A 16088-nucleotide genomic window follows, 5' to 3' on the forward strand; every position below is an offset into this window, starting at 1 on the left:
AAATACCCTGCATGGCATACTTTTGAGAATTGGGCATAAGCGAACATCTGCAAAACAAAAAATATCACCAGAAAAACATTGGTTACTTGTGAGAACTCTGTCAAGGTGATGATGGGTATGGAAATGTTCCCCTTTAAGTCTCCAGATATTTTATACCTATACTGCTGTAACCAGCTCTAATTTGCACATCATTTGACTGTCAAAACATGTTCCAAAAAGTGACGTTTTGAAATCTAACATGAAACACTGTACTACTATTAAGGCTTCCGGTAGACGTTTTGCGATTTCATTTTGTAGTTTCTTTGATTGCATAATGTTAACTAAAAGATCTAAATTATGTTCTTGTATTTTTTGTTTTGTTATGTCTAAATCCTCAAATTTTAAGTGATGCAAAACCTTTGGCCACAGCTGTATGTACACTGCTTTCAATTTTAAACACACAAACACAGGGCGTGGTGGCCTTACAAAGGGAGTGCTGTGATCTGTTCTTTTAATACCTTTGTTCAAAGACTTGTAGCTGAAGCATGAGGTCACATTTCAAACAAGCTGGTAAAGAACTAACCTGCACTGTGTCCTCTAGTCTGTCTCTCAAGTCATGTTTCTCAGCTTCTAAATATAGTGTGTGCACTGTTCCCCGTTTCAAAGCATGCTCATGCAACGGCCAATGTACACTTTATACTGTATAAAGGAAAGGGAAACAATTCTGTGCAAGAAGGGTAGTGGCTTTCAACAGCTGGCAATGTGATTCCTAACACCGAATTTTAGAGAGATCAAAGTTCCTACTCTTTGTGGTCAAAACTAGGTCTATGGAATATTTGTGAAGGTGCACAGCTGTGAAGGTGAATTCCACACAAGGTATATAATGTATAATGGTATTATACTTTATGACGCAGATGGAATTAGTTCAGTGAAACTAGAGATGCAACATTTATCGTTAACAGTTAGCATGGCTTTTATTTTACAAGCCCCAATTAAACCGTAAATGTATCCATAACCCTGGTGCCCTATTCAGAGCCTCGTGTCACTAGCTACACAGAAATCTGTGCTTTCAATGTGTTTTCTAGAATCTGCAAGCTACGTGGGCTACCCCTGCAATTAGAATCTTTCTTTGGGATTCCGAGTCACGTTAGCCTGCAGTAATCCTACACTTTATAGTTTGGATGAACAAACGTCACATAGGGTCCCATTGTCAGCACAGCAAAAGCAGCCTGCAGCCGGTTTAATCTGCAGCAGTGTTGTGTGTAATGCTATTTTTTTTTCTCTCGTCAAATGATTATCATTTAGTCCTCACTGCCACTATCCCTTATCAAACACATTTCACCTGTCAAGCCACCTGCTCACGTTTCAGTCCAACCTGCTATTCTGCACTGAAAAGGGCGTAGGCAGACTGGAAACTCTGCCTGAAGCTGTTGTTTCTCGGTAATGGGTTTACATGGCACTGTAATCCTTAGATAAACATTTTAAAAATATAAAGACAATAGCAGCTGTGGAGGGTTGATCTTTTAAAAGAAACTCTACATGTCAAATGCAAATGATAAAAAGAGCCGGTTGTCTTGTTAATCATGCTGCTATTAACATTGTGCCCTTCAAATCCCAGACTGTCATCGTACGATCCCACAGAATCTTCTAAATAGCTTGATTTAACAAAACCTAGTGTAAAGACACCAGGAATGAGAGAACCTGGTCTGAAGCTACATTTCCATCAGGAACTTGAGTTCACTTGTTCTAAAGCGTCCTGGGCTGCTTGCACAAAGGATGCTATATCAATGAAATTGGTATGATAACTCAACCCCCACCTTGCATGTCACTGTAAGGGCCAGGCTGTTTGTGACTAATGAATGAAAGATGTGTACATTCTCGAATCATCTTAACTATGCAAAAGTGAATAGTTTTAAAGAACTATGATACTGTCCTGAGATAGACACAGAACATTCCTCTTGCATGCTTAAAATTGTTTTTTTAGATTACAAGGTTTTAGGATAAACTTGTTTGTTACCTTACAGAGTTTGCATTTGGTAGGCAACTGGTGAATAATGCAAACTTGTTTCATTGAAATGTTTTATTCCCAATAGTTAAAACCTGTTGGCACTAACAGTGTAAAGTATGTTAGACCGACATTACCTCAATGGAACAGTTTTCTTTGTCTGTCTACACTGTTTCTTTATGAAAAGTTAAAGAGAGTGGATATTTTGCTAACATACTGTTTGTAAAATGAAAAGCTTATACAATGCACAAGAAAAGTATTTGATAAACTCACTATTTTAATGATAAGCGACCCTGTTTCGGCTTCGACTGGTGTTGCTGTTTAAGTTTGAAAGTTGCATACTGAAGTACACTTGCATGAAAAGATTAGACAGTGCTGCTATGGTCAAAGGTTTTGCATCACCCTATAGAATGAACTAATTTCGCTTCATAAAGTCGAATGAAACCTGCTGAATAATGTTACGTTAACATATTGCATTTTTTTTATTTTTTAAATAATGCCTTGATCCTAAAATTCTAGGTGATGCAACATTTTTGCCCACAGTTGTATACTGTATTTAACAACTATAAGCAAATGGGAGTTTTATTAAGGTTTAAAAAATAACAAGCAAATGTGGATTTTTGCAACACTATTTAGCATTTGATACCCTAATAATCAGACTGCAAACAACACTTATACAGTACTTTCAAATAAATAACTTTTATCAATGATGAAATATTGCGTAAAACAGTCCTTTGGGTTTTTTCCAGTACTACATTTTTGTCTTGTAAAAGTCTGTAAACACATTCTTTGAATAGCATCTTCTTACGTGAAACTTTGCTGTTAAGCTGAGGTGAAAAACAAAGCTGCTTTGTGGCTTGGAACTTGGTTTCAGGAGACTAGGTTTCAGGCCACTGCACGGCACACCAGGAGAGACTTGGGGTTTGATACAGCAACCTCAGAATAGGTCTCCTGGTCTCCTGGAAGCAGGTTTCAAGCCACTGTTCCTAAAAAAGTGGCTCACTGTTCCCTCAGCTTTAGATAAATGTCCATATTTTTTATAATGTTTGTGAAAATAGGGTGTGTGAACTTGGCATCAGCTGCAGAGTCACTTACAACTACGTCTCACCCGAAAGACGGAGCACAAGGAGGTTAAGTGACTTGCTCAGGGTTACACAATGAGTTAGTGGCTGAGGTGGGATTTGAACTGGGGACCGCCTGGTTACAAACCCTTTTCTTTAACCACTGGACCACACAATTATTTGTTTTTACTTGCTTGTAGTAAGGAACTGCCATGCTTACACCTTTAGTTTAATTTTTAAGTGCCCGTGATCTGGAACTTAAAATTAATAACAGTACCTGCACCTTTAAAATGTTTTATGTGAGTATCTTGTGTCAAAAGTAAGCATGAAGTGAAAAAACTAAGAGAGGCTTAATTGTGAGGTTTGAGCAAGAGTATAAAATTACACCTGTACCTGCTAAACTCTCAAAAGAGATATCCAGCTATGGCCAAAAGTTTCACCTAGAATTTTAGGATTAGTAAATAAATCTGGGTTTAATTAGAAATCTCACTGCAATACAAGAGGACATATGGACCTGTTAACATTATATAAAATAATGTAAAAACACAAAACAAATTATCTCTATCAGGGTTTGTTTAACTAAATGCAGTGTACAGTGTAATTTTGCTTCATAAATTCGAATGAAATCTACTGAATAAATGTTACATTAACATATTGAATTACATACCGCTTTGTAGTTTTCAGTATACTTATACTTTGATTGCATGATGTTAAATAAAACATCAGTATTGCAAAACTGTTGGCCATAAAAATATATACTGTATATATGACAGCTGAACACAAACCATCTCACCTCTAGTCTGTAGTGTAGGTATTATCAGCCCACGTGTTTGTAAGACTTTGGTTAAACCAGTTTCTAGGATAGACTTAAGTACTTATTTCCAGAGCTTAAGTCAAGTAGTGGCTGTCACCCTACAATCATTTTGACACCCTTAAATGCTGAGACGTGTGTTCAAAGCTCATTGTGGAGAAAAAAAAAGTTTTTGCGGTGTTGCTTGTTATAAAAGAGAAGCGAGAGTTTCAGCAAGGTCCTAATAGATGTGGCGAAAAAATTCTCTGTTGTAAAGGTGAGGGAAGGACAGCTTCTCTTGTTTTGAAACCAACACATTAAACGAATGGGTTTATTTACTACCCGCTGATAAATACTTCTTAAAGGTAGTTTCAAGCACAGGGTTCGAGTACCAGCGCAGCCCTTCTACTAATTACACTCACTAATCCAAACAAATCACCAATGTGAAGAGGGTTCCAATGGGTTTGGATTACATAGGGTGAAAAACTAGCTCAATACATTTGAGTATAGATCTCACATGTAATATAAGGGTATGAACCCAACCTGGTTTTATACTGTTATTGATTGGATCCTACAATTAAATGTCTTTTACTAACCCCTTTATATAGAACTCTTCAGTTACTGAGGTCTCCAGCTGGCAGTAAGAGTTCAGTAATTAAAAAAAATAATCTTCCCATGGTGTGTGATTTAGCAATACAGTATGTGTGGAATTCTGTTTTGGCGCAACCCTAATGGTTTACACAGACAACAATGTCATGTATTTTGCGTGACTAGCCCTGACATTCTTCAAATTGTTTCACGGACTCCACCTATAGATTTATCTCCTCTTTGACTGGCACAATGAAACAGGAGCCAGGAAGCATGAGTTTCACACCCATTAGTGTGCATGCAACACAATGCACTAAGTACCTGCCTTTAATGATAGATACCAATTTACTAGCAGCTTGTTTCTGTTTGTGTCTTCCCTTAAATCAGGTGATTCCCGCAGTCGCCTGCTTTAAGAAAGGACAAGACCTGTTCAAGGTCCATTCTACAGGGTAAGATTTTGAAACTGATAAATGCTACAGATAAGGCTAGCCCAAGACACTTCAAATTTCACACTGAGAAGTGGGAAGCACCTTTTTAAAAGAGAGTTATACATGCATGGAACAGCCATCATCACTTCACCAACATCAGGTGAAGTAGTAGGATCTAAAACACTGGGAACATTTAAAAAAAGCCGAATGGCCTTTTCTTGTTCTCTGACTTTTCTTATGACAATGTTATAGTTTCTGTCTGGGACAAAAAATGAAGGCTGGACACTGGGACAATCCCTGCTTTCCTGCGATGTCTGGTAACCCTAACAATAAGTACTACTGTATAGTATTGTGTGGTAGTCTATAGGTTATTTGTAGGTGGGTTGGTCAACCCAGCCTCAATGGAGCATTAAAATAGAAACATTGTTATTTATTTCTTAGCAGACGCCCTTATTATTATTATTATTATTATTATTATTTGTTTATTTAGCAGATGCCTTTATCCAAGGCAACTTACAGAGACTTGGGTGTGTGAACTATGCATCAGCTGCAGAGTCACTTACAACTGCATCTCACCTGAAAGACGGAGCACAAGGAGGTTAAGTGACTTGCTCAGGGTCACACAATGAGTCAGTGGTTGAGGTGGGATTTGAACCAGGCACCTCCTGGTTACAGGCCCTTTTCTTTAACCACTGGACCACTGGACCACACAGCTGCCTATATCCAGGGCTACTTACAATTGTTACAAGATATCACATTATTTTTACATACAATTACATTAATATTATTATTATTTTTTTTTTTTTTTACACATTATTTTTACATACAATTACCCATTTATACAGTTGGGTTTTTACTGGAGCAATCTAGGTAAAGCACCTTGCTCAAGGGTACAGCAGCAGTGTCCCCCACCTGGGATTGAACCCATGACCCTCCAGAGGCTGTGTGGTTCAGTGGTTAAAGAAAAGGGCTTGTAACCAGGAGGTCCCCGGTTTAAATCCCACCTGAACCACTGACTTATTGTGTGACCCTTAGCAAATCACTTAACCTCCTTGTGCTCCGTCTTTCGGGTGAGACGTAATTGTAAGTGACTCGGCAGCTGATGCATAGTTCACACACCCTAGTCTCTGTAAATCGCCTTGGATAAAGGCGTCTGCTAAATAAACAAACAATAATACAGCAGCGTCCCCCACCTGGGATTGAACCCACAACCCACCAGTCAAGAATCCAGAGCCCTAACCACTACTCCACACTGCTGCCCAGAAAACAATGCCAGAAAGCAAGCTTTTCCCACAATAGACCAAGCATGAAACCAAATCAGCCTGCAGCTCTGGTAAAATGCAGGAACAGGTTGAGACAAAGGAGCTTAATCCTTGCAGTCCTGAATTATTTTTTGTCACATTGAAGAAGGAATGCTTTTTATTATATATATATATATATATATATATATATATATATATATATATATATATATATATATATATATATATATATATATATATATATATATGGTGGGACCTTGAGGTCCCTCCAGGACTGGAAGGGTTAAAGTGTATTTTAATTCACAAATCTGAGACAAAGGGCAAACAACAAGGTCTTTCGACATCTGTTGAGCAAAATTTATAAAAACTAAAATGACGCAGCAAACCTAGAATTATTGCAAACTTCATAAAGTGAAAAGGCTGTTTGGTGCTGCATAGCCTTTTAATGATTCAATAAACAAATGGCACAGCCGGTGGTTTCCCCTGTGCTCAGCAAAGCTGGTTTCTGGCTCAACTGGACTAGCTCTTGTTTGTGGTGAAAACTGTGCTGCTGTGTAAACAAACACTTCTCAGATTCAATAAAGGGAGTTAACCACACAAAGAACATCATTGTCCTGTACACAGAAAATATCAATAGCTGTAAACCTATGGCGGTATATCCAGTAATACTAAAAGAAACGTATAAATTCAATACAGCCTATATTCTCTGCGGTAAATTCTCTTCTGCATCAACAGTGAAGTTGCCATTGCGCTGGTACTGTGCTGCCCTCTTCTGGGAAAAGTTGATAATGCAAGATTATGTTATGAGTATATTAGACGTTTTAAGCCATGTACGTTTTTTATAGAAAAAAGTAGCTCAAAATAATGGCAACATTTGATATGTACTATGGATAAGGTTACCATATGACTCAATGTACACTAGGACATTTTGGGAGAGTTCAGGCTTTGGGATTTGAGTTGAAAAGCCTGAACTGTCCCAAGCTGTCTTAGTGTACATGAAAATTCATGTGATAACTGTGGATGCTCTGGATGAACGAGATTTTATAGTAGTAGTTTTATTATTATTATTATTATTATTATTATTATTATTATTATTATTATTATTATTATTATAACATAGTTGTATTTATTTCTGAATTGTAAAAACTGGAAACTCGGATGCATGAAACACGAAATATAACAAAAAAATGTCTTCAACTACAAAAGTGACCACTGTGATGTTGACTAGTTTGCTGGTTTTAACACAAGAAGCTAACATTCAATCTGAAAGGCATTGATAGGCTGATACATGTGTCACCATGACACGGTCATTGTATGATTGGTTGTTCTGTGGATAGGGTGGGAGGAAAGCTTGCCTTGAAAAACTACAGGAGTGGTTTGTAGGCCCCAGGGTACACAGGAAGCTGTTATCTTGTACCAAAGAGAGCTGTGCCTATGGTTTTAGTAAAAGTATTTAACGTGGACAGGCAGCACACTTCTGTCTGCTAAACCACAGGGGCAAAGTCATCATTTTACCCTAAATTCAATCAGTCAATCAAAACCTTTATTTATCCAAATGGGTCAAGAGAACAAATTCTCATTTCCAATGACGACCTGTTTCATTTTTCTCTTGGGTGACATCATCTATACCAGCGGAGTAGATAGAGGACCTGTGTTCTTCCATCCCATCCCATTGCAATGCTTTGTTGAGACTAATTTTTCATTGATCTTAAAATCATATTACTAAGGAACTAGCCCTGTACAGCTCCTTGAAGAACACCAAACTGTTTTTCTTTTTTGAAAGCCGGATAAATGTGATTTTATTCTGTAGTACAGTATGGGTGTATGTGCTTGTCATGTTTCGTTTCTATCTTTTGTTTGAAAGTGAGATTTGTCTTACAGATTACAATTCCACAACTAATAAGAAGCAGTTTATTTGTGGTTTAGTATATATATATATATATAAAATCATAAAATAAAATCATATATAAAAAAATCATGCCAAATGGTGATTTGAGATCGTATGAAATATATTTTTGTTTTATTTTAGGTTCATGCACCAGTGTCATTGTTGATTTTATCTTGAAATCCACCTTCCCTGGTCAGTTGGGCATAGTTGGTTAAACACAACATATTGAATATTGCATTGTTGGCTTTTACAACATATTTTCAGAATATGAAGTTGTTTTAGAAATGACCATTTGTAGCCCCTTTGCAACTGTGGGTTGGTAAAAGAAAAACCGGTATTCAGAATCAAAGGGAGGCATCGAGATTCATCCAAGTTTTTCTCTTAATGGTTTTTTGCGTTCTTGTTTACCGGTTCATCTAGAGCAGTCTTTGTTATTAAAAAAAAACTACTTACACACCAAATAGACACTGCAATAACACTGGAAAGGTCTTAAAACAATGTGTCTGTGTTTAAATCTGTGTGATTTGATACTTTCAGTATTTCTCCAACCTGTAATTAAGTAATCCTTCAGTTTTCTCACTCGCTTGTTTTCTATAACAGTGTTTCTTGCACACAAAGGATTAGCGAATGCATGAAGTTATTCCAGTAAACCAGAGCGAACTTGCCTTGCTGTTAAATTAAGGGTGATTCAATGAAAGGTGTCACGGACATACCTTAGGCTCGTCAGCTCTTGTCTGTTTGAAAATGCTTCAGTCAACACTTTATTGTTTTTGACTCTTCCTTAAATTATGAGCCAGGGTGTGTCTGCATTAGAAGCTATCTGCCCATACAAAGGCATTGTTGTTGCTAAGGTTCATGATAAGGAGGGCAACCATTCTGTCCATCAACAGGGGGTCTTCAAATGTCAAGTATACACCAGAAGTTTATTTCATTTAATTAATACCTAATAGCTTTAACATTCTTTAAAAAGATAATTATTCAGAAAATAAAGCAGCACTCCAGGTAATGTTTTGGGTCGGAGTAACTTACCCTCTAATTTTAATACGGGAGTAAAATGCAACATTAGCTTGAGTAGTCATGAGTAATCTCGATAAATACTGTTCAGTCTTTAACGGTAAAGCAGTAGGTATTAAACAAGAGCCTTCCATTTTAACTGCAATGTAACTTTGAACTGCTGTACGTGTGTGTTCTACAAGGTTCTTTATCGGCTCAGCGCTTTTTTCTCGAGGTATCACACTGACTCTGCAAATTAATTATTACTTATATTTTAACATTCAATTCTTAAACTCAGCGAACATGTCAAAACTTCAATATAAAGCCTTCAGATAAATAAAATAAGGAAACGCATTAATAAGTTATAAAACAGTTTGTTTAATATTATAGGCACCTTTTTTTAGTGGTTGCCTCTGACGATGGTTCCAGGTGGATTTGTAGCTTTGAATTTTTCTTATTCTTACTGTGATTGGCTGCAAAGACAACAGGGCTAGCCAGAGATGGGATAATGTTTGCTGGGTTGTTTTTTCTTGTGTACAGATTCCTAGTAACTGAAGACATTGTATTCTAGGAGATGTAGTTGTTAGTGGAAGTTTTAGGGGAGGCGGACAAGCTGTGCAGCAAAATTGCTATGCATATTTTTACGCATTAAATTTAAATTTGGTGTGTATTTCAGATTTTTAAATGCTTGCAGGTGTGCAGCTTATCTGGACAGCTGAATACAAGTATCAAGCATAGAACAGAAAATAGGAGGCACTTTTTTACACAGAGAATTGTGAGGATCTGGAACCAACTCCCCAGTAATGTTGTTGAAGCTGACACCCTGGGATCCTTCAAGAAGCTGCTTGATGAGATTCTGGGATCAATAACAACCAAACGAGCAAGATGGGCTGAATGGCCTCCTCTCGTTTGTAAACTTTCTTATGTTCTTAGACCTAGTTGTTATTACAGTCAAGCTTTTAGTAATATAAACATTTTTTTGTGTATGACTCTATAAGACAATAAATGGGTAACACTTTACATTAAGTGTCTCTAATTACTGTGTCTTTGCATAGCAGTTACTTAGTAAATGCATGTGTACTTACACATAATTACAATGTTAGTATGCATAGTGTGAATAACGTGCCAGTCATTTTTCTTTTCATTGTTAACATCCTGACATCTTTTTACACTCATAACTTTAAAGTCTGTTTCAAAGCTCTTTTCAAAATGTCCGCTCTAGTCCACTGGTAGTGTAAAGATTATTGCCCACATTGTCAAACAGGAAACACAGCGATAACGATCCATGATGTGGTACGGAACAGAAAAGCCACAGCACTTGTTGTTATGTTTTTTTGGGAGGTTTACTTTATCGTTTTTCCTGCAGAGATTTAGAGGACAGATCTCAAACCCCAGTACACTAGAGCGGCCATTTTGAAAATAGCTTTGAAACAGACTTTTAAAGTTATAAGTGTAAAAATATGTCAGGATGTTAACAATGAAGAGAAAAATTACAGATAAGTCTATTCATTTTTAAAACAGGCGATTTGGTTGTGGTCTTCTTTGTAGGATCAACTCAGACTTTGCGTGTGAAACTGCATGACCTGGCATCGTATCATAATTATTGATGTACTTCAAAACCCTGAATCTGCAGACATCAAACAATGCAGAACATATATGGGATGGGCTGCTGGGTGGAGGTGCCACTGATGTAATTCTGTCTGCATTGTGCTTGTGAGGTTTAACTATAGGCGTTGTATCACTTAGTGTGATTTCAAATCCCTCATTACCTTTCTAATGTGCTTCAACATGATTTTTCCTTCCCCTTTTCACATTGTTTAGTTCAACATGCTTTCTAAGGCGTTGTACAGCACCTCTTTTTCTCTATATAAGTCCAGAGGTGTCATTCAACTGGAGAAGAGTGAAGAAAGGCTGAGCTCTATCAAGGTCCTCATAATTGTGAAAGAACCACACAGTACCTGGAAGGTTACAAATATTTTTATAAGATTGAGAGTTTATCAGAGTACAGCCAACTGCAATCCGAAACGTCAATGGGACTCTTATAAAAGTTTCCCATAGTAAGTGTAACAAAGCATGGGGAAGGTGTAACAATAATTGCTGTTATCTTTCACGTATTTGTAACTTGTATGTTTTGTTTTACTTATGATTTTACACTTTATATTATTGATTAACACTTTGTAATTGATTTTTCACATTTTAGTAGCTTCTGTCTCCGTTCACTTGTTATGCCTTATTGGATACCAAATACTTATTGCTATAGTTTTACGCACCTGAATATAAATACCCACATCTGTAACGAGGTGACCAGAACTGAACACAATATTCTAGATGAGGTCTTACTAATGCATTGTAAAGTTTTAACATTACTTCCCTTAATTTAAATTCAACACTTTTCACAATATATCCAAGCATCTTCTTATTGGCCATTTTTATAGCTTCCCCATATTGTCTAGATGAAGACATTTCTGAGTCAACATAAACTCCTAGGTCTTTTTCATAGATTCCTTCTTCAATTTCAGTATCTCACATATAATATTTATAATGCACATTTTTATTGCTTGCGTGCAGTACCTTACACTTTTCTCTATTAAATTTTATTTGCCATGTGTCTGCCAGTTCTGAATGCTGTCTAGATAATTTTGAATGACCTTTGCTGCTGCAACAGTGTTTGCCACTCCTCCTATTTTTGTGTCGCCTGCAAATTTAACACGTTTGTTTACTATACCAGAATCTAAATCATTAATGTAGATTAGGAATAGCAGAGGACCTAATACTGATCCCTGTGGTACACCACTGGTTACCTCACTCCATTTTGAGGTTTCTCCTCTAATCAGTACTTTCTGTTTTCTACGTGTTAACCACTCCCTAATCCATGTGTATGCATTTCCTTGAATCCCTACTGCGTTCAGTTTGAGGATTCATCTTTTATCCTTATGCCTAGCACAGCCATCGGTTATATATAGATAATGAACAATGTGTTGCTGCTTCTTTTAAACTTGCTGTCAAAAAAAAAAAAACTCTCACTGATTTTATATGCATTTGTTGTCTGTGATTTTCTTGGTGACACTGTTCCCCGTATTTCAGCTCTGTATCCGAAAAAAAAGAACATGATCAATTATCTAACCCTCTATGGCATGGTGTTGCCCTCAGGCAACAAACTACCTTTTTGGAACTCACACCGCCCCTTTAATTTTTTTTAATAAAAAAAAATATATATAATATCACCTGACATGTCTGTGTCCAATGAAATGAGGGGCTGAAGTGGGTGTGGCCTTTTGTCTGGGGGTGGAGCAGTCCTTTCAGGAAGCAAAGCCGCATGGGACACAGTGCCACCAATTGGTAAGATAAAATCACTTTTTAACATGTTTAAATTGAAGTAACTTTATATAAAAAATATATGCATTTGCATGAGTATGTAAAGAAGTATGTTTGATTGTTTAAAGACTTATTTTGTTTTTATTTATATACTAAAACTGTGTTTTTTTTTCGTTGCCTCAGGGCAACATTGTGCAGTTGGACCACTTTTGTTCGGGCAATATCATGCTAAAGTGTGGAGATGTGCTCGGATGCATAATTATGACCATAGTCAATGTTTTTACTTTACTATCTACTGATACTTACAGGAAATGGACACAAGAACATTTTAGGGGCGGAAGGAACATGATTGAGCAGTTAGGGTCATTCTGACAGTGAGGACAGTGAGCTTGAGGAGAGTGACAATGAGGACAGTGAGACTGAGTCTGAGGATGAAGATGAAGATGTAGCAGAGGTTGATGTTCCACGCCTACCCCGGTGGAGAACACCCCACAATGCATACTTCAATGCTTACCCAGAATGGCAGGGCCTGCTTTCAAGATCTGATGATATCATGTCCCCCCTCCAGTACTTCAAGCAGTTTTTCTCTGAAGACATTCTGGAAGTTATTGTAGGGCAGTCAAATCTATATGCGATACAATGTAACGCAAACAAGCCCCTTAACCTCACTACAAAAGAATTGGAGCAGTCCCTGGGTATTGTGGTGTACATGTCATTGTTTGGTTTACCATGCACCCGCATGTTTTGGAACAAAGCCTGCCGAGTGTCCCAAGTAGCTGACACCATGATACTGAATAGATGGGAGACCATAAAAAAATCCCTGCACTTCAGTAACAATGAAGAGAGACAGGAGGAAAATGATGATCCACTCCACAAGATCCGACCACTGGTCACTCATCTAACCTCAAAACTGACGTCAATACCAGTGGGTGAGAAGCTGGCTGTTGATGAGCAGATGGTTCCATTCAAGGGAAGAAATAGATTGAAGCAATACCTGCCATCAAAACCAAAGAAATGGGGCTACAAGATACTCGTCTTGGCTGGCTCTGATGGTGTCCCGCACAACTTAGAAATCTACACAGGGAGAGTTGTACAACCCCCTGAGCTAGCAGATGTGGGAGCAAGTGGCAACGTTGTCCTCCGCCTGGCCCAGCCTATACCCAAGCAAGAGAACTACAAGCTCTTCTTCGACAACTGGTTTACGAGTGTCCCTCTTGTGCTCACACTGGCTCAGCAGGGAATTCATTGCACTGGCAACAGACTACCAGGCGTCAACTTGATGTGCGATGCTGAGCTGAAGAGAGCAGGATGTGGGTCTTTTGAACAGAAGATGGCCATGGTTGGAGAAACCACCTTGCACGTTGTGAAGTGGTACGATAACCGCTCAGTGACCCATCTGAGTGATTACACTGGAGCCCACCCAGTCACCGAGGTTGACAGGTGGGATCGCAAGCGAAAGATGATCACCAAAGTCCCCTGCCCTGCTGTGGTGAAAGAATACAACAAGAATATGGGTGGGGTGGGTCTGCTTGACTCACTGATTGCACTGTACCGGAACAAAATCAAATCAAAGAAGTGGTACCACCGGCTGGTGTTCCACTTCCTGGATATGATCATCATGACCACCTGGCTGCTCTACCGAAGAGATTGTGAAGGCACTGGCATGAGAAAGAAGGAACAAATGAAGCTGTATACCTTCAAGTCATACATCGCTGAAGGCCTATGCAAAAGTGGAAAGAGTCTGGAGCGCAAGAAAGGTCGTCCCTGTTCCACAATTGCTGGTGAGTATGAGGAGAAGAGGAGAAAAGGACCTGCTGCTCCAATTCCAGTCCCTGATGTGCGCCTGGATGCCACAGCCCACTGGATGATTATGGCTGAAAAGAAGGGGAGATGCAAGGTACCAGGGTGCACAGGTACACCAAAAGCCAAGTGCCGGAAATGTGATGTCCACCTCTGTTTCACATCGACCAGCAACTGCTTCCTGAGGTTCCACACAGAATAGGAAATCAGAGTGTGCTTTGTCAAAAAGAGAAACACTGATTCAAACAAAAACCCACACAAACACACATTCAGACACACTGCAACACACACACACACTCACACATATACCCGCACACACAGGCTAACCCCTCCACACACACACACACACACACACACACACACACACACACACACACACTCACACACACACACAGACAGTCATTTGGATGTTGGTTTATATGTTTATATGAAATGTGAGAAACATTTATACATGAGGTGTTAGTTGTGATTAGCAGTAGTTTGTTTATTTGATTGTTTGATGTTTTGACTTTAAAGCTTCTAATTGTGATTGGTTGGAACCATTTGTGGTTGATGTTTGTCAAAATAAAACTTTTTCTAATGCATATATTGCTTGTTTTCCTTATTCCACTTATCATATGTACTATAGAAAACCTTGGTGTTTCAGTACCCTCGTAGCACATTGTTGCCCTGAGGCAACAAACCAATATCCGGTTTGGGGGGGGGGGGGGGGAGGACAAATTTTATGATGGATATATTATCAGAGACCCCCAAGCTCCCCAAAAATGGGGTGAAATATTTTTTTTCCCCCAAAATAAAAATTCATGCCATAGAGGGCTAATATTGTTCTGTGCTTATCGCACTGAACTGGCGTTGTCAGACTCCACGGTACAATTAACCCCCTCTGTTTTGTAGCCCTCCTGAGCAAGCGGGTGTTACAAAAGCATGGTAAAGCACAGATAAGGATTGTATAGAATAGCGAGGTATGGTAGAGAATATGGGAAAGCATGGGAAGACTTGCAAAAGGTGTTTGGCTTTTTATAAGAAAGGGCGCTGGGCTGCAAGTGTATAATACGTTTGGTGAAGATTGGTCTGGTGCAAAAGCATGACACCCACGTCTAAGTCTTGGGTTTATTATATACAGCCTTTGAGAGTTTTAAAAACCACCTTGAAGTGAATTTATAACACACCCCAAATTAAACTTAATCTCCCCACAAAGGAAACTATGAGGTTTGTAATCACTAATTCTGAGGGCAGTACTGTGTTATCATGCTTTACCAAGAGTCTATGTCATTTGCTGTGCTTTGACATGTTACTGTTGAACACAGATACTGTACCAAGCAAAACATTGGAGGAAGCCCAGCATTCTGTCAATAGAAGTATCGTGCTGTTCTATGACTTGAGAGAGTGGCTGTGCTTCTTCTTATAAACAGTACTTAAGTTGTCACCTGAGGCAGGATTGATCGCGGTTATTATGTATCCACACATCCCGTGCTTTGTACAGATGCTCACACTGTTTGTCTTAATCCTTGAAGTCTAGACCTATTTTTTTCTACTTTTTTTCAGTGCCACCATTAAGCAACTTTAGTCCTTGGTTTTCAGCAATTGTTTATTGAATTTTGTATTTTCCTAAAACAGTTTTCAGATGGAGTTCAATTAAATTGAGTTACTATAGAATGAGTGGAGAACCGTGTTTTTCGCAAATACGAAATAAAACGAATGCTACATATAAAATGAAAAATCTTTATAAAGCAAATATAGAATGCATGTTTTAAATTGGGAGGTTTGTACAAAAAATACTTTTAAATAAATAACTTGCAATCGTAGTTACCAGTGGTGTGGTCTGAAGGGAAACTTGAGCTTTCTAGCATTTGCGCAAATGTATAATTTGGAGTGAATTAAAATTGTGATGGTAGAATTGATTGATAGGGGAAAAAAATTACTTTGTTGGAGTCGCTCTAGTACAGTCATGACGCCAGATGGCGCTGCAGTGCAGTGTG

The 16088-nt window shown here is 38.3% G+C and overlaps 1 protein-coding gene across 1 annotated transcript; it reads left to right on the forward strand.

Moving 5' to 3' along the window:
* Positions 1–12310: 12310 nt before the first annotated feature.
* LOC117433299 (piggyBac transposable element-derived protein 2-like) lies at positions 12311–14311 on the forward strand. Its single transcript, XM_034055435.3, has 2 exons — positions 12311–12333; positions 12685–14311. The coding sequence occupies exons 1-2, from the start codon at positions 12311–12313 to the stop codon at positions 14309–14311; spliced, it is 1650 nt and encodes a 549-aa protein (XP_033911326.3).
* The last annotated feature ends 1777 nt before the right edge of the window (positions 14312–16088 follow it).

The sequence above is a fragment of the Acipenser ruthenus genome, chromosome 33, assembly GCF_902713425.1.
Source record: "Acipenser ruthenus chromosome 33, fAciRut3.2 maternal haplotype, whole genome shotgun sequence".
Classification (NCBI taxonomy): domain Eukaryota; kingdom Metazoa; phylum Chordata; class Actinopteri; order Acipenseriformes; family Acipenseridae; genus Acipenser; species Acipenser ruthenus.

Bases quoted from the DNA above. Each gene is read 5' to 3' on its own strand.
- LOC117433299 (XM_034055435.3), top strand. From the start codon at position 12,311: ATGGGACACAGTGCCACCAATTG. The intron at 12,334-12,684 runs GTAAGATAAAAT...TCATTCTGACAG, and splicing joins GGACACAGTGCCACCAATTG to TGAGGACAGTGAGCTTGAGG.